Raw genomic sequence first — 23,161 nt, 5'->3', positions numbered from 1 at the left:
AACGTACCATGCGAGAATATGCGAGATGTAGAACAACGCATGCCCTGTTGCTACAATTGACTAACTTCCGGGCAGACTGCCGAGATTGAGCTGAGGCTGATCGGTTACAAAAGTTTACAGTTTTTGTTGCTGAAGTTTGATGTGTTGGGTATGATAGCTTAAAACATGGGGTAAGTTTGTCAGTTGCCGCTGCTGGTTGACAGCAAATATAAGTAGCGATAGTTACTGCAGACGCCAGTCAATTTATTATGTGTGAATTTCCAAATTCCATTCATTTTATCAAAAATCAAAACAAAACATTGCTACAGTCACTGAGTCAGACCTCAGCAAATATTGAAATACTGCCAAACTTAAAGTTTGTATAACTACACTTTGGCATTATTACACTTTGGCAATTTTAAACACGATGTTATATAAAGTTAACATTTGCTGTATACTGTATATCATGTTTCTGGATTGCCTACTCTTCTTGCCACAGCTTATAATCGAAGTAAGGAGAAATATTTACTTGCATACCGGTAGATGAGAAAAGTGGAAATGATTGTCAGCCACATTATATCAGTATCTCTCAGACCCCAGCACCAATGCACGTATATTCCTGAAGGTACGGGGGGGGGGGGGGGGACTAATGGTAAAGTGAAAAATGTGAAAGTTATGGGGCGGAGTGTTCCAAAAGTACCAAAAAAAAATGGTGCTAAAGTGAATTATATTGGACAACTTCATCCCCCTTTTAGAATCCATTTCCTGCCCAATACCTGACTGCTGGGCTGTAAATCAATGTTTGCCGATCCTAATGCTTGAGCTTTCAAAAATAAGAAAAAAAAAAGAAAAAAAAAAAAAAATATATATATATATATATATATATATAGAGAGAGAGAGAGAGAGAGGGCCCAAGTTTGTGTGCACTGCTGTCACTGACAGACTTGTTTATCATTGAATCAAAAAGCTACATGAAGTGCTCTCTCTATGCTTTTATATTTGAAGAATAAAAGATGAAACCAAAGTGTGGCCAACACTTGATTAAGATCCATAGAGAAGTAGAAACAATAAAAGTATATATTTAAAAGTATATTTAAGTTTAAAACTATATTGTACATATTATAAAATGTCTCTGGGTCATACTTTCTATATCTACAAATCCCTCAAAGCTTTCCCCATTCAAAGTTAAAAAAAATGATAAACCAACTCAAATAAAGTATCTGATGTCAATATTTCCAATGGATTTGTAGAGGTTAGTATAAAACTCTGAACAAGCATGGCTTGAATAGGATAAATAAGTAAAACTGGAAATCCAAGAGCAGGGACAGGTTAATTCTAACTGAGTAGGACTTTATTGTTATTTAAAAAATTTAATTGAAGAAAATTAGATTTGTTGCAAAAACTTCAAGGGTACCTTTAAGTAAGGGTTCTAGGCAATATAAAACTTCATTTTTTCACACCATGGGAATATTTTTCCAATATGCCAGGAGATGAATAAATTGTGACACATTTTAATGTAAAAAATATGCACATTTGTTAAGGAAATGCTGCACTCACACAGAAATGTCAGTTTTAAATTGACAAAAATGTTCAGTGACTCCACGAGATTGAGGTAATGATAATAGAACCTTAGAAATCAAGTTTTTTTTAGATATTGTATAATTGGTGTCCTTTACAAAAATGTCATGCTTGTAGAATATTTGGCACACACTCATATTAAGCACATGCCACAGATGAGTTTATTAATATCTGACCTTGTTACTTTGACAAAATAAAAGTCACTACAACATAGAATGCCTGGTCACTGTGATGGAATTTTTGGCACCCTGTGGCACCATTTGTCCAGCTAATTCATATATAGATTTACTGTATTTGACCATTTTAAATCATGGTATGCATTTTGCAGTTTAATCAAGATAATGATCCGATTTAGTATATTTTTGTTTTGTTTTTGAGTCTTGGTAGACCAGATATAAAGTTAAGTTTTTTACAGTATGAACATTTTGTGTCATTTTTAAGTTCAGAAAAGGAAAATAAGTAATTTGGACTCAAGTGGTTTGGATTGTCTTAATTTCATATTTTCTGTAGATGTGTGCCTTTTTTGTCATAATTGTGCTGTGAACTTTTGCAAGTTTTTCTATCTAGTTAAGATGCATTATAAGATAGAATCAATTTACTAGTATGAATTTTTTTTTTTTTTTTTGGGGGGGGGGGGCAGACATACCATGATCAAAAGGATTTTAACAAAAAAAAAATGTTATTAGTCTTACATAAGGAATGTATCTTGAGTTTAAGTTCCCTCTCAAGACTGTTAAAAATGACCTCAGCCAAGTACTGTAGTCTGTAGAAATTGATGAAAAGATGGTAATAGAACCACTTAAGAAGATAAGGAATATCTGCATTCCTAATGCATGATTGCAATGTCTAGAAGATATTATCTGTAAACTGTGACTTATCTAATTGTGGGGGCTGCTTTTCTCTGTTACAGACTGAGTAGAATTCCACTGATATGATATCGCAGCTAAAGCAACTCACGCCTGACCAAGTGCCTCTATTTGTACTGATATATCTGCAGCCATGAGTAAATAAAGGGACAATTAATGAAGGGAGTCTGTGCTAAGACTTGGAAGGGAGGCAGTTGTATAGAACAAGTCATATTTAATTCATATTCAGCATGACTCACTAAATCATTCATTAATTAATTTGGATTTACATACATTTTTATTAAGAACACTTTTCACTGTAGAATTGATTGCACATTCTATAGCATCATAGATTGCTATCTTGTACCAGTATTGATAAACTGACAAAAAAGCCATTAGATTTTAGAAGTGCAAGATAATGTGTACTAGTACTGAAGTTCAGGTAAAGTGCAACTTGTTAACTGATTCTTATTTCACTGGCCATCTGCTGTAAATGCCTAGCATTTAGATGCAACCACACGTGTGTCACTCAAATTGCAATTAGCCCTGAAATACCGTAAAAGGAAAGCAATCATAACAAATTTATTGCTGTATGTTATATTTACTAGTAATAGTAAGCACTTTGAATATTTCTGAAAATTTGGGTAAATTCTGATGTAAATGCACATGTAGCCAGGTGACCATATATGTATGGAACTGCATTGCATTTTTTTTTTTTTTGAAATTATAAGCAGCACTGGTAAGCATTTAAATTGGAGTTCAAAGTAAAGTGAAGACCAAATATTCAGCTAGATATTAATATTAACTATTACAGCTGCCAACTTGCCAAATGAAAATATTTTTTATCGTGTTTTTTTATTTTTTTAATCAAAGATTTTGTCTTAGGCCCCATTACAATAAATACCATCAGTCTATTAAGATCGATCCAACTGTGCTGGGACTCTCACTGAATGCAATCTGCAACAGATTTACAAGTCACCTCCTAGTGTAAAGTGGAATACAGAAAAGCTGGTGATTACTAGTATATATATATATATGAATATGTTGGAAACAAGAGAAGGCATCTTCATCAGTTAAGCTGATTGCACTCAGTGAGAGTCCCCACAGAGTTGGATCGATCTGCATAGACCGATAGGGTCTATGGGAATGGGATCTCGCTTATTGTAATTTATTTGCTGTTGCTTTTGATTAATGGTCATTAAGTGGTACTAATGTTTTTAGCCATAACATTCCGACTCTCACTTGAAACATGGCTGCTTACGAGGAGATACAGGACGAACTGATCAGGGCCTGGGTCATACAACAGCAACAAGACAAGATGAAGAGGCAAGATTTGTGTTGGTGTCAGGTTGGGGTGTGGAGGAATTTCTCTTTTGAAAAATTATTCTGTTAAGGTAGATTGTGTCTCAGCTTATTATTGGAGGAACTCATAGTGTCTACATATATGGGAAACATGCCTCTGTGTATTTCCTTATCTGTAACAGGGGCGGATCCAGTGATATTTTCTGACAGTCTTCCAAATTATCTTTGTTGATCCATACTCCCATTTTTGACCATCTTCCAAAAGAAAAAATTAGATTACTGTCAATGTAAACTTGAAAATCTGACCATCTTCTGGAAGACCCAGAAGACAGCCTCAATCCACCCTGTGTAACTATGTTGATGTGTCCATACCACTTTTCTTTTTTTTTTTTAATCAAAGATAAATTAGAAAGATGATGCATTTGAGTACTTGTTCAATTTGACAACTTGAGTGTAAATTTAATGTTAATTTTGTGATAGAATCTGCAGTCTGGGAGATGAAAAAAGATCTTTTTGGAACTCAACCCCAAGGATACTGGGGTTTTCAATTTGTGGAAATACTGGAGGTTCTCTGGATATGCAGGAAATCTACAGTTTTTTGTTCAAAAACTTTTAACATAGCTACATTTACTCTTTGGTCAGTTGTTCTTTGTGAGTTCAGTCAAAATTATTAACTTAATGAGAAAGTGGGAATGCAAAGGAGCTGGATTGTGAAAATCTTTATTTCTAAGATCTTAAGAGTGATACGAATTTGATTGAAATAACAAGGATTTACCAAGTTGCATGTGGGCCCAAAATTGATAACTGTTCTTGGATTTGTCATTTTGGCAGAATATCCACCATTGTTTCAACATAATGCATTTAAATCTAGGCAGTGATTTTACTTGCCTTCTGGAAACCTTTTCTGCTTCACAAAACAATAGTTTCTGTTTTCACAATATTTATTGCAGATTGTTATATTGAACAGAAAATGTCAGCAAAACCAAACAGACAAATAAAATTGTTTCTTTGTTGGTGGCACACTTAATGCCTGATGTCTTTGGTCAAGTCATGCAAATATGTTGGTAAGAATGCTCTCTTGTAAAATTGGATGCTGTTTGCAGAAAAGCATCTTGAACGTTCTTGATAGCATGTTTGAATGCTTGGCGTAAGGGATTTTCAGGTTAGCTGATTAGAGATCTATACCTAACGGAATTGGGATTTCGTAAACCCCAATGTGCGTAGGTTTATTTGAAATGTGGTTAGGGGTAGATCTAATTAACTCTTGAGTATGCAGAGCAAAAATGTACCTGTTGACTGAGAAGTCATTTTTCATTCCTCAGCTGGTAATGCATTATTATAATGTGAAAGTGGCTCCAGTGGGCCATTCTTCACCCTGCCTGGGCTTATGACAGTATGACTATAGTTTTTGTTATGAATGAATAGGGTAAACCTGTTTATGCACACAGTAATGAGTATGATGAAGCAGTTTGTATACAGACAAAGTAGTGTTGCTTGTAAATGTTTTCCCTTTGTAAGAATAATTATAGGGCTGTTTGGAATACAGTAGTTAAGAGATACGATGGTGCACCATGCTATATAGTAGCAATATGAAACTAGTTGGCTCTTCATATTTTTTTCATAATAGATTTGTTTCATTTATGTCATTTCTAAAAATATTTTTTGCTATTGATCGAGTTGGTCCAGCATGGTTGACCATCATTAAATGTTTATCTATAATGGTGGTTTGATATGCTTTCCACCTGTTTTATGTGACAAATTATGCGAATGGCAATTTTATTGTGTTAAATTAAGCAGTGACCCAGTTAAAGTTTTTGTGACTTATTGTCTGACTGGGTGTATTGCCTGACACTTGCAGTTAAAGAAGGTTATTAAAATGGAAGTTCAGAACCGCAACATTTTATTGGGGTTTCATAAAGGTTAATGTACCCCGTTACTGGATATACACTTCCCAAGTGTTTGGCATTCCTCCTAATATGTTTATTTAATCAGTTGATTGGAGTTACGTTTTATAAAGAATTCTTCATTATTTTAGACATTGATTACCTTAAGGTAAAGGTAATAGTTGTGCAGCTCGAGTAATTCAATTAAAGAAAGGAACCAGAAAAAGCAACTGCTTGTATTGATCAAATAGCTTGAGGATCAATACCTGGCAATTGCCAATACTGGTGTAATTCCTTGCTTCTCCCAGGGCAGTTAATTTTTGATATAAGAGCTGCGGATAAGTGTTATGCTATTGTGGTGGAAGTGATATTATTACTGTCAGGAGCTTGTGAAGGAATCTGGGAGAATGTCTTCGTCAGAGTCTGAAGAAGACAGTTGGGATTGCCTGTGAGTGGAAAATACTTAACGTGATTACCTTCATTTTCCATTTTCATTTACTGCTCCATTGCTCAAAAATTTTAAACAATCTACTGTATGTCATAGTCTCCAGCAGCTTTGTCTAAATTGCATAAAACCTGCGTAAGTTAAAAAAATGAGGATCTTGGAAGTGTTTCTTACACAACAAAGATGTTATTTGGCGTGATATAGTAATAACAGTTGGAACAGCAGTTGTTAGCACGATCAAATGTGTTTGAATGTGTAGCTTAGTTCTCAGTTGTCTTTTTTTACAATACAAGTAGTACATGTTAACTGTTACCACATGGGTTGAATTTGAATCTCTTGGATTCATGAAATGTCACCAGTCTGGTATTGGATGTGATGTGCATCCTTTTGTTATCGTGAGGGACTTCCCTTTGCACCATGGCCTCCAGAGAACACTGAAAACTGATACTAGAAACTGCATGTATGTACACAAAGGCATGCTGAGAGCAGAGAGATGACTTTCTAGTATCTTCTGAAACTCAGGGTGCTTCTTTGTTTCTTTTCCTGGAGACAGGTCTCTGGGTGTTCTTCTGGGGTCTTTGGGTGTTCGCTTTGGTCTTAGTATCCGGCTTGTTTTTATATATGAGGTAGTTCACTGACTGAAATGAGTTTGGTGTCAAGTATTAAAATGTTGACAGAAATTCCCTTAATTGTAGAAGGTTTGTATTTGTAATGGAAACTGCCCGAAGCTTGATTTGAATGGAGGATTTTAATGAGTGCTATGAAGACAGTGGTTTGAGGTGGGCACAGATATGTTCAACAACTGGCAGATATGTTCGATGATGTTTGTAGTTATGCACACATGTCAGGTCAACTGAAGGAAGCAGGTGATCGAGCTTGCTGTATAATTAGTCAGGATAATTCCATTTGAATTGACCATTTGCAGCAGTTCTGATCCATTGGGAATTCAGTATTCGAAACATGTTTTGCAGATTCTGATTTAGATGATATGGCTTTTTTAAAGGGACAATCCTACAAAAAAATGAGAATAGGTGAGGTTAGAAACTTCACATACTTGATGCAAATTTAAAGGTCTTTAGAAATATTACTATTATGTGAATTGATATTGAAGACCTTCAGATAAAGATGATTTCATATGACATTTAGACTACATAGATTGTTTCTTATAAGTCATTGTCTTCTTGTACAAATTTTTGTGGCATAAATATATTGAGTGATGGGTAATTACTAACAGTAGGCATTATGCAACTTTAATCATCTATTATTTGTGAGCGTATCCTGTTGGCAGTTATTTCTGTGGATTGTGTCATATTTTGTTAAAACTTTCATGAAAACAGCAACATTTTTCACGGTAGTAAGATTCTTGTGTCCAGCTAGTTAGACAGAAGACCATTGTAAAAACTATCTCAGCCATGTCACTGAGTACAAGGTATGACATTGGGGAATTCTTCAAATTATATATGAATTACTATTTATGGATTGATTTCAGTAATGGGTTATTACATGGTATCTCCCTCAAGCTCCGTAACTTATTTCCCTTCCTAAAATTTTTGTCATTTCCATTTATGCCAGTTTGGCCCAAGAGAGTTGAAAACTGGAGCATATTGCTTGTTTTTTCTTTTTTAAATGGAGATGAAGATTAGATTGAAAATGATTTATGGAGGGGGAAAATGTTACAGACAGGAAAAATACTGTAGAATGGCCTGTTCTGCAAATTATCTGTTCCTGGCTGTGATTCACATATATTTCAAATATTCCCCAAAGATATGCATACAAACTACAGAACAGTCCATGCAATATCCAAAATCGATACATTTATTTCTATTATTCACTTTTTTTGTGTGGTCTAAACTAATCACATTTACAATTATTATATATATATATAAAATAACCCATTGCTCTGGATGATTTCTTAGGACTATTTAATTATTGTGAATGTATTTTTCCAGGGAGCAGCCCATCTACACCACCAAGGCTCATGTGTTCCAGATAGACCCCCAGACCAAGAAGAACTGGATGCCCGCCAGCACAGTGGCTGTTAGTGTAGCCTACTACTATGACAGCAACAGGAACTCCTACAGGATCATCAGTGTGGAGGGAACCAAGGTTAGTGATTCCGGCTTTGTTTTAGCAGTGTGCTATATAGATTTTCTTTCATTTTGAAAATTAACTTGTGGAACGTGCTAAACAAAAGTGCCTAGCATGGAAACCAAATCAAGCTTCTGTTATCCAGTTACCACCATTGTTAAAAATTAAATATAAGTATATTAATAAATTGATTCTTATTAAAAGAATAAGTGCTTGACAGCATCTTATTTTAGGCCATGAAAACATGAAAATTAACAGAATTCTATTATTTAAAATGATTTTTACTAGAAAACTTATTAACTGTAAAAGCATTTCATAAGTCTTTAGTATGAGAGATTTACAAATTATATTAAGAACTTTTTTTGACATCAAATTGGCAAGGAAAATTTTATCTTATTATTTCAGGCCATCATTAATAGCACCATCACACCTAACATGACCTTCACCAAGACATCACAGAAGTTTGGACAGTGGTCAGATCCAAGGGCTAACACAGTGTATGGACTGGGCTTTGCTACAGAGGCAGATCTTCAAAAGGTAGGGGTGGGCACTTCAGCAAATGGCCAATGGGCACCTATATAGAGCCTGCTACCTTGATATCCTTATTTCCTTGTTTCCTAAAAGAAACCCTTTTAAACCCAGGTCAGAAAATTTCCATCATGACATTGTTGATTAAACGCCTTTGTTTTTTTCTCGTGTTTAATCATAACAGTGACTTAATTGTGGCGTGTTAAAAGCTTCAACAAAACCCCCTGCTGTGTTGTATATCATTCTTTATATATACACTTTGCACTTAGCTTCCTCGTATGGGTTGTTTGCCACGTAGGACCTGTTCTTTTCTCTAACAATAAGTCGGGACTTCCTTATCATGACCAGATTGGTGGGTTGGTGAGTGTGGTGAAAAAAGCTTTGTGATGGGGGGGGGGGGGGGGGGGGGGAATGAAAAATCTGTACTACTGGTACGGCTGGAAGACGTCAGCTAGATAACCACATGGTCACACCCTTGATGTGACAATTATTGAACTTGCAATAAACTGTTCAGCACACAACGTAAGGTTGATAAGTACAAACTATAGACAAAGTACTATAGAAAAGTAATTTTCCTCTATGGGACAGCCAAGAAACATGCCCTGTGAAGGAAGGCTAAGATTTAACCAATGCTGCTTGTTTTATGCACTTGCCACCATTTTGGATACATGTACATTTGCACCAGAGAATTAACATGCTCTTAAAAAAATAAAAAAATAAAAAAATCCATGTAAATAATAAGATAATTGAATATTGACTCAACACTGATCTATATTTCCATTATTATGTCTCAAGATATTTTGCAAATCCATATCTCAGACTAAATTTACATTTACACCCATTTTTACTACTATTAAAAAAATTTAAAAAAGATAAGATTGAATGATTTTTTTTTTTTTTTTTTTTAGTTTATAGAAAAGTTTCAAGAGGTGCGTGAGCTAGCTAAGCAGACACCTGGTGAGAGCAATGGTTCAGGAGAACCCCACTCCCCCCTGGCCACCCACCCTGTACATGCGGCACCACTACATTCCAGGAATTCCAGTGTGTCTAGTAATCAGGTGAGAGAAAGGTAATTCTTTGACAAAGAGCACTTAGCCTGATGTAGCCAAGGAAAAAGAAAAAAAATTGTGAGGCTTATTAGGTTCAATATTAGGCTAAATCCATTTTTGCTAAAACTATTCAGCAGTTTGGAGAAAAAGTAGAATTTTTGTAGACTTTATCAGCAGTGAAAAACAATTTATATCCAAAAAAAATCCATTGAAAACTAAGGAAAAAAATGAGATTTAAATTACATAATATTAAATATTGAAAAGGGGGATGTTACCTTTTCAGAGTGATGGGTCTGAAAAACAACAGCGTTTGTCTACCTCCGGTCTTCCTACAGTTGAATACCAGCTCAAGTATGAAAATGACAGGCTAAAGATTGCTCTAGCACAGAGGTAACTACTGTTTGGTAGCATTTTTAGCAGTATCATTTTGTATCCCCCAAAGCATTGTGTAAATTCTTTTAACATGTGTGTTTTTGTTTATTTTTTGTGAATATATTTATATTGCATGCTTTTAGAGAAAAAATTTAATTTAGATGTATGAATGTGTTATACAGTTTTGGGTTTGTTTTGTGGGTTATTGGTGTAAATTGGTATAAGTCTCCACGTTTAATTGCACTTCTTTCATTTCAGCTCTGCCAATGCTAAAAAATGGGAAATTGAACTCCAGACATTAAAAAACAACAATGCTCGTCTGACTACTGCTCTGCAAGAAAGCACTGCTAATGTAGAAGAATGGAAGAAACAACTAGCAGCATACAAAGAGGAGAGTGCCAAATTGAAAAAACAGGTAGATTTGGATTGCAAGATTATGAATGTGGAGTATTTAATAGAGAGTAGTTGTGAAGTGAAAATGGTATGATAGGTAATAACATGAAACATTTCCACTTGACACTGGTGACAACTCAAAATTCGTTCACCTGAAGGCCTTGTTAAAAGGTCAGAATGTCTTGATCTATTTTCTAAGTAAAATCCAGTATGAGAATTACTCTTTATTATCTTAGTGTAATGAAACTGGATGAATCAAAAATTTAACTTTGATTTACAAATTGCTTTCAGTTTCCAATTTTTAAACACCATGTGCTTCATAAATCACTCTTTGAAACACGGGGTGATTTCCTTGGTAGCTTGTAACAGATTTCACATTTGTTGTTCTCAGTTACCGTGATACAGATAAAAAGCTTCACCTTGTTTATGTCATTGATTCATCAATATTATCTGTTTTGTAACTTAAAGATGAAAATGTTATCATTTTTTTGTCGGTATTTCCACAGACAATTGAGTTAGAGCAGACTGCTAATGATGAGCAAATTTCTGGGCTGCAGCAGCAGTTAAAGGAAACCACAGAACAACTGCAGGCTGTTGAACAAGAAAGGGACAGCACTACAGAGGTAGTGAATATAAATATTTATTAGATAATAAGCATAGATTATGATCTTAAATTGGCGAGTTCTATGTCTGACAAAACATAATATTGACTGGTAACATCATTGGAGGATGTTTTGACCAACGAAAGAAAAGGAAACACATTTTATCAATCAGATAACAACAATGGCGGATGGCAGGGATGTAACTTTGGAAGGACATAGATGTCTTGGTCTTTTATCTTTTTTCTGTGGTCTGCAAAACAACATATTGAACTTGGCCATAGCCAATAATTGAATAATAGAAATAGTATTCCTGTACAATGACAGACATGTTTTTCTTTGTCTTTTGTAGTTTGTTCAGAATATTGTCAGGGTCAGGTGGGTTTTAATGTTGGCCACATGTATGTTTGGTATGCCTATACATGAAAGCATTTCTAAACTGGCTTTGTACAACACAGAACCCACATAAAAATACCGCTTTCAGCCTTGTTTTATATGTTGTTGCACAAAGTTGATTTAGAATTGATGTAACATAATTTCTCCTTCAATTCTTGTTTCATTTGTGTTCAAGGAACTGAGAGGGGCACTTAAAAGATTAGAAGAACTTAACATTAGGGTGGAGCAAAATGGAAAAAATGAAGCCCATATAAAGGTATAGAAAGCTATCAAGTATAAACAATGTACTGGTATAAATCATTTTTTAAAGAGAGAGAGGGAGATACAAAGGTCCATTCACACATTTCTATTTATTTTGTTGGAGCAAAAAAAAAAACAAACTAATTTTCTGTCAAAAACTTCATTTTTTAAGTATTCATTTAACTGAGTATTATCTGTGTTATCTAAATATACTGGTTTGATATCTTACTATTTGTTTCTAGTGCTTTTGACCAATCAGGAAATGGGGATGCCACCTGATATATACTGTACTTTTGTCTTCTAGGACCTAGAAAAAGAGAACAGCACTTTGCGCAAAAAGGTGTCTTCCTTGGAATCTGAATTGAAACAGCTGAAATTACAACAGTCTAAAGACAGGCATGAATTGTTGACGTTACATAAAGATATTGGAACAAAATTACAAGAAGTTACAAAGTTGCATGAAAAATTGGCACATCATCCGGTCCTGAGTCAAAGTGATGCCTAGATGGTGGCAGTGAGGAGATTTGCCTAATACTTTTATGCAGTTATAATTCTGAAGCATGGGCTTCATGTGCATGCATTGAACAAGTTTTAAATGTTCCTTAATAATTTCATGCCATGTAGTACAGCAATGATGAAGCATATTTATAGAATGGTGAAGAAATTTGAGTGCTAAGAGTGCTGTCCAAATGGAGTGTCATTGTACTTGCCAGGGTATCGAGATGTTTGATTTATACATATTATATATATGTGTGTATACACTTTACAGTATTGCTCTTTAACTCAATCACAAGTTAAGTGCATTTTTAAAGTTATATTTATAGGATTAACAAATTTATTCTGTATATCCCAGTATCCATCTGAAACTGCTGATTGCAAACCTTTAATGAAATTAGGGTTCTAGTCTGCTTAAAATCAAAATGTTGTTTTAGGATTAGGAATCTCTGTTATTATCTTTTTTCTTTTGTTATATATGTATATATAGTAAAGCAAATGAAATGAAGAGGTTGATTTACATTAGAGCACAATATGCTGCTAGGCTTCTCACAGCTGAATAGGATGTCCTTACAACTTCAGGTGTCTTCTCATTCAGTTGATACAAATGGTGCATTAGACGAGTTGCATTTGTCAATAATTTCTTTACTGATACATCTCCATTTTTGACAAAGATGTAGATATACTTCTAATAGTTGTGACTACTCACATATCACACTTGGACAGAATGATAAATGCAGCATATCATGAACATTGATTGATGCTATAAGATATTTTGATGCCTGAACTTTTTGATATTCATTAGTAAAACTACTACTTTTGACAAGCCTGTATTACAAAAGAAACTAAATACCAGTTGGCTACTAGATGCTGAATGATACCAGTCCTACTCGTTTGTTAATAGCTGTTATCAATTTAGTTAAGATAATCACAGATAATGGAAGACACAGGGTCAACATGTTGGTTGGGTGATAAGCTCCTAATGTTTTGCCAACTATGACTGCATTCCAGAGTAATTTTAATCAGAATGTTAAATTTCTACGATGTTTGTGAAAATTTAAGGTAAGATGGTTTTTTAATTTTAAGAAATCATTTGTGTCATTTCAGATTGATGCAAGTCGATAAATTTTCCGTTTTCAACTTTCCTCAGTAGTTACCCACCCCTTTCTGGTTTAGATACAAACTTGGAAATATTGTGCATAAGAATACATATTTTAAAGGCCATTTCTCTTACTGTGTTTAGTCAATTTGCAATTTCAAGTTTTTTTTTGTATCTGGTAGAAATGCAAGTTTCATAACTTTTAATACATGGGGTACCTTTACAGCAGGCTACCTGATTAGAAAATAAGTGGCTTTAAGTGAATATCCCCCAAAACAGCTTCTGAGATTAAGTATTTAAAGGGATTTTATTGCTGCTATTGACTGCTGTTTTAATGTTCCCACAAAGCAGTCAGGTAGAAACAAACCTTTGCCTGTATAACAAGTTATCATATATATATATCAGTGTTATTTTACCAAGACATCATTTTTGTCTTATGTATGTGGTTAATATTTTTCTATGCAATGCCAACTTATATAGCAGAGTAAGTTGCCCTATACAATCATTATGAATAAATGTATTTAAATATGTAACTATATCATTTGTTTTAGGGAACTTTTTTGTGATTGTTTACAAATCTTTACACTCTACATAAAAGGAGTACATTAATTTGGTAAACTGCAAATTTGCCCCAAAGGTCTGTATGAGCCATGTATTAGATTTCACAAGGTGAAAACATATCTGCACCTCCCCCTACCCAATATGCTTTGTTGCAGGAGAGGTTATTAGGCAGTGTATTCAGACATAATAGGAACATTTTCTGAGACAGCTTTAGAAATATTTATTTCTTGATCTTTTAACTGTTGATTACTTTTGAACTTGTACTGCACAATAGCTTAAACTTAAGTATCCCTGATTTTTTTTCTACTTCATCATTGTGACAATGTTCTATAAACATTTACGTACCCTAAAAAACTTAGGAATCTGACGTACAAAACCATAAATACCATGCAAAACTGAAAGAAATGTGAAGCACAACACTGCCTGCTTCTGAGGTTTTAAATACAAATGCAGACAATGCAGTTGGCAAACAATGAATCACATGCATGTTCAATGTATATGAAACTAAATGGAATGTTGGCGGATACTGATACTAGACTTAGTATAGTGAATGAAGCAGACCTGCACACCTGTAACAGGCCAGGCAATATGTTACAGGCTGGTTCAAATCCTGGCATTAGTTTTTGAAAAAAAAGTTAACAACGATGATTAATAATTAAGTCTGTTTAAAGTAACTTTAACATGTCAAATCATGAGTTATCATGATATTCTCTATAGTTATTCCAGCCGATACAGTTTTTCTGTGTATAACAATTTCATGCAAACATTACCGAGAAAGTGACAGGGTTCCATCTAGCATCGTGAACATTTGTGGCCACACATAAATCTGTGTGTAAAAACAGCCCATTCCAATTAGGCTATTCTACTGATCTTCTTTTGTCGTCTCCTCGCCATTGCTCCCAATGTTCACCAAGAAGTCAGGTAATTTGAGTTCTCGGCGCACATAGAACAGTATGTATGCCTTACATTTGGCCACAGTCTCCTCCTCACACACAGATACGTTACTGTCATTGAAGTGGTACCAACGAGAATCGTGGTAAGCATAGGCAGTGTAGTGGCCGGAACCAGCCCTGGAACAGAATACAAATCCCTTACTTCAGATATCAGTGTTAGGTGAACCTGTTTCAACTAGACATAGTATGTTAAGGTTTTGACAATTTAAAGAAAATCTGTACTGAATATGTACAAGAGAACAGTGAAATACACACAAAAACAAATGTCTTACCCTGATCCATGATGAACAACTACAGCAGCTAGATCATACAGATTACTACCAGAGCAGCTGTTCCTCGTTTCATGCTGAAATAAATTTAATTTATATTACTAAATGTAGTACAAAAACAAAATCCATTTTCAAAATGACCATACTGTTGCAAATTTGTTTCGTAGATTTAACACAACTGAGCATGTGTATATTAATGTTACACTTATGCCAGAAGGAAACTGACTAAGTATAACATCACTCTTATTTTTACCCATGAATGCGAGGGAAATTTTGCCACTGCTTATCTGTGATAACAAAGTTACGTATAGCATACATGGGGAAAACTGGACATACTGCAGGTCCAGAGGATCTGCACTACAAGAAATCTGCACTCCCTCCTATTTTTGTGCTCGTCCAAACTCGGTAATTTATTTCCATTACTCTGTGTTCACAAGTGATTTATTTTTATGTACAAAAATCTTGCCAGTCCAGAAGACCAGCCATATCAGAAATCCTGCAGGTCATATGGCATTACAAGTGGTCATGACCTGTTGGACAGGCAGTTTCCCCATGGATGCGTTAAATCAAAAACACTGGTTTTGTAAATCATTGTGAATCTGTGAATATAGTGTTGTGTGTCTTCATATTTTTATGTACAAGAGAACCAAATCTCACCATGTTATTAAGCACATATTCATTCATGTCCAGACCATGTATAGGAAAATTGACCAAAGTTTCTAGTTTCACTCTATAGTGCGAGCTCCAGCGAAATCTTTTAATATGTAAACAAAGTACCTGAAAAGAAAAGAATGGATTCTTAAACATTTAAGTCTGAAATCATTGAATGCTCAGCCAAATTTCAGCTACATAAATATAAGTGTACATCAGAATGGATGAAAATTTTTTACAGTTAAGAAAGTGAGTAAAACTTTTCTCATTATGACCATGTTTGGATACTTTTCACTTTTTCTCTATATGTAAAACATATAAACCAGTTTTCTAGGTCACTCTGCTGATGTTCATTTGTGTTGCCTCATTAAGCTTTCTAAGGCAATTCATTCTCTTTAAGCATTAGAATCTTCATTCAAGATTACCAATTACAAACATGTAACTGAGATTTGCAATTGATATTATTAATCAAAAAAAAAAAAAAAAAGGTTTTGCTACGAATGACATTGCTCCTTATTGTTACCATCAACCTGGATTTTGACAGAAAATTAGAACCCTTGAATCTTAGAAATTTCTCTTATACATCATGCATAAAATTTTTCCAATTTTTGCCTTAGGCAATTATTTTCATTTATGCTGTGTTAAATTATTTCCTTTAAGCTTATTAATGCCAAACCAAATTTCCCTCCAAAGAGTTTGAGCAACAAGAAAGACACCAGTGACTAACATTTGGCAAGCGTCTTATCCAGAATTGTTTAGTTGACCGCTGTTTCCGTTTGCAAGTGCCGCAATTGTACAGTTCTGACTCCTCTAATTCTTCTACCTCAGTAAAGTGGGACAAGCACTCTGAAAAGATAACGCACTAAAAGAATAAGGTCAGCTGTTGATCAAGCAAAAAGTACATTTTTGTCACATTTTTAAAAATCTAGTAGATATTGGACATATATTTTCATTCTGCGGGACCTTTTTTCTAAGACAGTGTTCATATTGGAGACCCATTCATCTGTAATCAACTAATTCAAAACCAATCTTTTAACTTTGACCTAAACTGTTTACATAACCAAAAGACTATCACCAACAGACAAAATCTGGATTCTTTTTAAAATAAAATATCATTTTCACTTAATATTCAAATCACAAATATCTTCATTTTCACTTAGTATTTAATTCACAAATATGTAACGTGTACACAGCACTGAAATGTAGGTGTAGAATAGTTTCTAATAATAAATCATAATTGTTTCTAACGTATTATTGCTACATCTTTGTATCTGTCAAATGTTACTGCTGTGTATACTATCTAAACCCACCTGACAAGTTGACAAGTCCTTCCTTACAATCAGGAATATCTAAAGAGAGATCTGGAATGGCGGAAACCACAGCCCAATTTATCAATTTATGCCACGTTTTTAAAGAAATGTCTCCTAATGAATAAAACAACTATGAACACAAAATCTTACATAGATGATTGCTATACAAACATTCTAACACATTAACAAATAAAAAATTCATGTCCTTTTTTGTGAAAAAACATCCGAGGGGCACACCAACAGATCATCCTTACCAAGGAAAGGGTCATGTTTCTTGGAATCTGTTCCACATATAAGACAGTTTACTTCATTTTGAAGTAGACCACCAAAGATGGCAGTCACAATTGTACTTTTTCCTTTTGGTCCTATGTATGGACTGGAAGGATTAGGGTACGGGAGAAGAGTCAAAAGCTCTGTGTGTAAACGGTCCAATAAATACCGCATAAACTCATGAGCATCCTGTTGTTGATAACCCCTGAAATTTCAAAGAAAATTAATGTTTATGTTATTAATAAAGAAAATAGAGAATATTATTCAATAAAAAGCCTTGAAACTAAACTATAAGAAGTACATCATAATTACTATGCATTCCAAATATTTGACAAAATTTATGTTCATTCTTTCTTTCAAACATACCTAAATCTAGGCACTACTTTCCATATAACAGAAAAAAGTGACTCTGGGGAGATTGCAGACTTGTTCCCTTGCCACAGTTGTATCAGTGTTTTTCTTAGTTCTTCTACCAACAAACTGCAAAATAAATGTAAAAGTCAGTAGTTACTATTGCAGATTAATAATGTACATGTCAGATGGACTTACAAAACTAAACAGCAAAGGCTGTTACAGATGTACAGCACAGTGGTTGCATCATAACTGCATTAAGAGAACAATCAATGCAATTCTTAGTAATTTAAACAACGTATCAGTTTTCACATTTACAAATTTAATGATGCAATTCTGCAAAATGACAAGCTGTTAAACAGAAATGTGAAAACTGAGTATCATCTTTTACTCCATTCATAATTCACAGTATGCAGTATGTTTGTGGGAAAGTAGTAATATCAACAGATCGTGTTAAAAAACAAACTGACACAGGAATACCTTGATTTTAGCTAAAAGCACCAGCATAACAGTTGCTGTCAGGTTTACTATATGATATCAGTTTTCCATGAACTTATTTTTAGTCTCCTTTACATTGGTAGCAATAAAACAATATCTGTTTTGTATAATACTAATACCATTTTGATATAATGAAGATTAATTCAAAACTGTTGAGAACAAAACTTTTACAAAATAAATTACTTCAAAAACGTACATGTCATCATCTCGTCCATTTCTATACCTGGTCACATTTGCTCGAGGCTTCTTCTTTTCCAGAGATGGCAATTGTTTTATGTAGCCACAGAACTGCTGAATGTTACTGAAACACAATACATCACTTGAATTCAGTATGCCTCATGACAAATAAACATGGCCAAATAAGCATCAGCTAGGGTTGTATCTCCCAAGGAAATCGAGACTGATTCAAGACTAAACAGATCCATTAAACCCAGGTGTAAACTGTAAGATAAGCTGATTTTGTTTATAATGGATATCAGAGTTTAAATACAACCTATACCTTCAAATGGCATGCACTAAACATATTCTCAAATTCTATGATCTATACCTAAGCGACTGCAGCACAGCGTTCATAAAACACGTATTTCCTAGGTTTCTAAGTCCTGAAGTACGAGGTTTGATAGCTTTAGCACCAGTGTCCTGAAAAGCAAGTAAAAAATTGAAGCATAAAAAGTAAGATGATAGGGATTCATGTGTTGCTTCTTCGGGCAGTTTAACATATGATAGAATTTAGGTGAAGGAATAATCATTGGTAATATTCGGATATGCTACATTTGTTATCTCATAATTATAAACTGATATGAAATATGTACAAACTGCCTTTATTCCCCAACCCAAAAAATACATTAGACAAAATAACTCGTGAACATCCTACATTTAAACCCATTTCTTACTGTTTTAATTTTTTTCTTTTTTCCTTCATTTTCTGTTGATTCCAATGAGTCACGCCTCCTGTTCTTCACTGTGTGAAACCTAGGAGATGAAACAAAAATAAACAAAAATACAGTTTCTGCTACCCACTGTTCTAAAATTGTTCATTTCTGACATCGAACTGAAATCTTCTATATTACGTGTAATAAAATTTCAATTACTTAATGTTTTCAATATCTTACTTTGTTTATAAAAGCTCCCTAGCAAAGCTTTTTGACCCTTACACCCCATTTCCATTGATTTTTAGATCGATCTATCCCTGTGGGGAGTCTCACTAGATTACTGTCAGCTTGGCAGGATTAAGCGTCTGTCCCGCCTACTAAAAGCTGTAAGGGGGTAATTAACTATGGTGCCCGCTCGACTGACTGCAATTTAGCGTGAACCCCCAGGGAGTTAGGTCGATCTAAAACTTAATCTTTAGATCGATCTAAATCTCTGGTAAAGCACCCTTAGTGCAATAATTTTTTTTCTTTGAGTTCTCAAGTTCCTTAATCTTTTAAAAACAAACAAAAGTTAAAATTGAAGATGACCTTCAAGGAAGGATGGGACCTCATTGTCAACACTCACAGTAGGTGGTCCTCCCCATATCAGAGACAAAAGTTACTTTCTTTTTATTGAACTCTTTAATTCTGAATATGATTGAGTGCTTTAATTAGATTTTATCCCATAATGGCATACTCAAAGGGCTGAGAACCCTCACCAGAGACAGCTATTTACCAAGCACAAGGGAATATTATCTGATTAATCTTAATTTACATTTAATGCATATGTTGAATCAAACTTACTTTGCTACTGATCGTAAATGTTTCCTAAGTTTGTCTAGGTCTCCTGAATCGGTGTCATTGATAACAAACTCATCACAGGCATAGCTGAAAAACGTGAGCATTCAAAGCAAAACTGACTACAAATGTAGCAGTGGGGATATTGTTATGGACAGAATAAATTGTTTTAAAGTTAAGTGTTTTTGTGTAATACCACTTTAAGAATACATCTTTTTTACATGACCTGTAGTCTTGAATAATATTACAAATAAATTGTAAAAATTTACATCTTTGGTTTAATAATATGTGACAGTTGAGTGCTACTAAAGTGTGTTGCTAGAGAGATGAAAAGAATTCTAAGGTTTTTCAAGGTGCAGATTGCTTGGAATATTTTATCTGTTCTTACCAAAAGGCTGCATAACTGTCACAGTCCATACACACTGAATGCTTCTGTCGCTCCTCGTAATGCAGTTTGGCATGAGCATTGACATATCTGAAAATACCAACAAATATGTAACAATGCTGCAAATTCAATGTTAAATTTTTTTTTTCTTTTTAAGAGCCAAAATAAATACATAGATCTACATTAACTCTGGTAATGTGAAGACAGTTGTAGTTTTTGAAAATCAATAGTTCTGGATACTTTTCAGCATTTCTCAAAGGCTCATGTTACATGGGCAGCCTCTTATACTACAAAATATCTATGCTGAATTTCATAAAAGCTATTAATCTTGGGTTTATTAGCATATCAAATTTCCTAATTTGCACAGAAGAGAAAATATTTCTATGCATCATTTACATATAAATCAGAGAAAATGAGTAAACCTATTACTGCTAAATATGCCTGCTACTACCTATAACAGAGAAAAATGTCAGGCTCTTTTGCCACATTGTTATAATGATATTTTTTTTTTCAATTATTATCATCCACTGCATTGCATCTATCATATTGATTTGTTTAAATATACTGAGCACCAATCCCTTTAATCAAACACATGACTGGTTTCCTATTACCTTCCACAATGAACTGCTCCACATGTCAAACAAAGCCATGGACTCTTGCTTGTCTTACATACTGAAACATAATAAACACGACTTCAAACAGAATGTCCATTTTATATATAAAAAAAAAAAATTTATCTATTTTTTAAAATTCTTATTCATTTATCTAATAATGGAAACTGCAAAAGAATATTTTCATGTAACTATTATCCAAACAGTTTCCTTGTTATAGAGCACCATATTGATTTTCTCTCCTTCTTGGCAAAGACCAATAATAATAATAGGGGTCGAAGAGTCATTCAAGGCGAGACGGTAAATATCAAGACTGGCCACAGTTGATATATCTGCTATCATATATACCTCCCATTATCCCAACCATGATACAGAACCTTACAGACACTGCATTATTATTCCTGGTATTTAAAATCTTGACAATGACTCACAACCACTAATTTATTTGATCTTGCATTTTCAACATCAAAAATTAAAAATTTGTGTAAACACTGAAGTTTCAGGAAGACCAGGTAATTACAGCTACCTACTTTTAAAAGGTTCTTCCACTATAAACAAACTTTATGAGGGGGTGCACCGATAAGAATAATTCTTATTCCACCTGGAGTACTGGCAAGCCTATATTATAATCAATCTGCTGTAGTTTTACCTTGCAGAGAGTACTAAACAAAAATATTTTCCAGGAGGCTTATTTAAGATCAGGTCGGGCATCCTAGGCTAGAATATTTGTTCTGAAGTATTCTATAGACTGCTTCATTTGGCATCAAAATAACAGATGGTTGCAGTAATTATGCAGTAGCTGTGCATAAGGTGCTACACAATGCAATATAAGACTTGCTTCTTGTTCCCACTGCTGACTCCACATATTTAAGGGAAACAGAGAAGGTAAAATACAAATTTGGACAATAATAAGATCAAGGGAATAATGCAGAATGTGGCAAGAACATGGATATTATCATATATTTATCCTCAAGTGGCAGAAACAGTTAATTTAGCACATATGTCTTATGAATCTAACTGGAATGTTTTTTCCCTGCACACCTTACTCATAAAGGCCACCTATAAAACTTTGTTGCTAGTTATTTGTTACAGACATCTGCCAAAACAGCATGACTTACACACCTTGAAAATGTGATGTCATTTGCCCACATATGCAGCTACTGACCAACAATATCAAGTTTCAAAGAATATCCATGAGATTTGAACATGGAAATGCGCAGTGCAACACTGTCATAAATTGGTAATTCCTTGACAATAAGTAAATCTAAACATAGCATAGAGCCATTCTTTTTTTCTCCACTGAACAGAGACATCACCGCCACACCATTTGTATACCTTGTGGGATCCCAAATGCTCTCTATCTAATAGATTCACTTCATAGCCTGGAATCTTGAAGATATTTTGAACTTGACAATGTATGTGCCTGCAACCTCACAGTGTCAATATTCCTACCATACATTCAGACTGCACTGACCTCAACAAACTAACTCAAGATCATTCTATTCAGACCTAATGTCATTCATATTAAGACTGTGGAGAATATTATCTCCAACGTATGTACAAAATTATACAGTATCCAAGGCAAATACATGCAAGACAGGATATTCAAGCAGTAGAGCTGTACACACAATTTCATCATTTTCAAGTAAATAATTTTTTCTTCACACATCACAGAGAGATTTTCTTCATATGGAGCTCCCATCGACTCCCAGGAATATTGTAAAGTAGCGAACTTGTTAAATATCAGTCACATGATCTCTTGGCTACACCCATTTTCTGAATGCCATTACACAAAACATTTTCCATCGCACTACAGTGACGGTCTTCGAACTGAATTTCAATATGGTGACATATCGCAAACCAAATGCGATGCAGCTACCCCTTTTGTGGCATCTACCTGAACAGTGAAACTGGCACGGTGGATTTTCGTCTTTCATAGGGGGCGCTGTGATTTTTACATTTTCGCTCAAATGAATACACTCCATGTGTGTTGTAGCTGATTCCGTGTGACATTCAGGATGATTCTGGCACAGACAATGCGGGTATCCAATGGTCCGTGATTCTGTGCTAGAATGCACTGATGGGCCTTTGCAGTAATCGACTCTCTTTCTTCTAAGCCTTGCGACTCACTAGGTGAATGGGATTTATTGCTGGGGTCAAGAGTTGATGTTCGTGCGCACAGTCTGACCTTAAATTTAAGTTTTCGGTGGATTTAGGACAACGAAACATACAGTGTGATATAACCTTGCCTAGGTATTCTGTAGCCGTGTAAACTAAGTAAAAATTCTTGGTAGTACATATG

At 34.5% G+C, this 23,161-nt stretch overlaps 2 protein-coding genes across 6 annotated transcripts; one reads left to right on the top strand and one right to left on the bottom strand.

Annotated features, from left to right (window-relative positions):
* The first annotated feature begins 5 nt into the window (after positions 1 to 5).
* On the top strand, positions 6 to 13,829 carry LOC106155062 (homer protein homolog 2). 4 transcript variants are annotated; one of them, XM_087002384.1, is made up of 9 exons: positions 6 to 170; positions 7,982 to 8,138; positions 8,526 to 8,657; positions 9,557 to 9,706; positions 9,981 to 10,087; positions 10,328 to 10,484; positions 10,969 to 11,085; positions 11,633 to 11,713; positions 12,002 to 13,829. In XM_087002384.1, the coding sequence occupies exons 1-9, from the start codon at positions 166 to 168 to the stop codon at positions 12,200 to 12,202; spliced, it is 1,107 nt and encodes a 368-aa protein (XP_086858510.1). In that variant the 5' UTR covers positions 6 to 165; the 3' UTR covers positions 12,203 to 13,829. The 4 variants fall into 4 exon arrangements, with proteins under 4 accessions (XP_086858510.1, XP_086858506.1, XP_086858508.1 ...); XM_087002380.1 differs by lacking the exon at positions 6 to 170 and adding an exon at positions 3,554 to 3,728; XM_087002382.1 differs by lacking the exon at positions 6 to 170 and adding an exon at positions 5,741 to 6,035.
* Positions 13,830 to 14,057: 228 nt separating this feature from the next.
* Positions 14,058 to 23,031, bottom strand: LOC106155064 (ubiquitin carboxyl-terminal hydrolase 3-like). 2 transcript variants are annotated; one of them, XM_013529692.2, is made up of 14 exons: positions 22,757 to 23,031; positions 20,860 to 20,920; positions 20,252 to 20,338; positions 19,870 to 19,953; positions 19,048 to 19,126; positions 18,702 to 18,793; positions 18,351 to 18,455; positions 17,672 to 17,785; positions 17,290 to 17,510; positions 17,036 to 17,086; positions 16,453 to 16,571; positions 15,732 to 15,851; positions 15,078 to 15,151; positions 14,058 to 14,922 (listed from the first exon to the last, which is right to left on the bottom strand). In XM_013529692.2, the coding sequence occupies exons 1-14, from the start codon at positions 22,842 to 22,844 to the stop codon at positions 14,715 to 14,717; spliced, it is 1,503 nt and encodes a 500-aa protein (XP_013385146.2). In that variant the 5' UTR covers positions 22,845 to 23,031; the 3' UTR covers positions 14,058 to 14,714. The 2 variants fall into 2 exon arrangements, with proteins under 2 accessions (XP_013385146.2, XP_086858505.1); XM_087002379.1 differs by lacking the exon at positions 17,036 to 17,086.
* Between the last annotated feature and the right edge of the window lie 130 nt (positions 23,032 to 23,161).

This window comes from Lingula anatina, chromosome 1 (assembly GCF_051362555.1).
Source record: "Lingula anatina isolate TDL-2025a chromosome 1, LinAna3.0, whole genome shotgun sequence".
NCBI lineage: Eukaryota > Metazoa > Brachiopoda > Lingulata > Lingulida > Lingulidae > Lingula > Lingula anatina.
The sequence above is the reverse complement of the archived record's forward strand: the minus strand, read 5'-3'. Positions and strand labels throughout refer to the sequence as shown.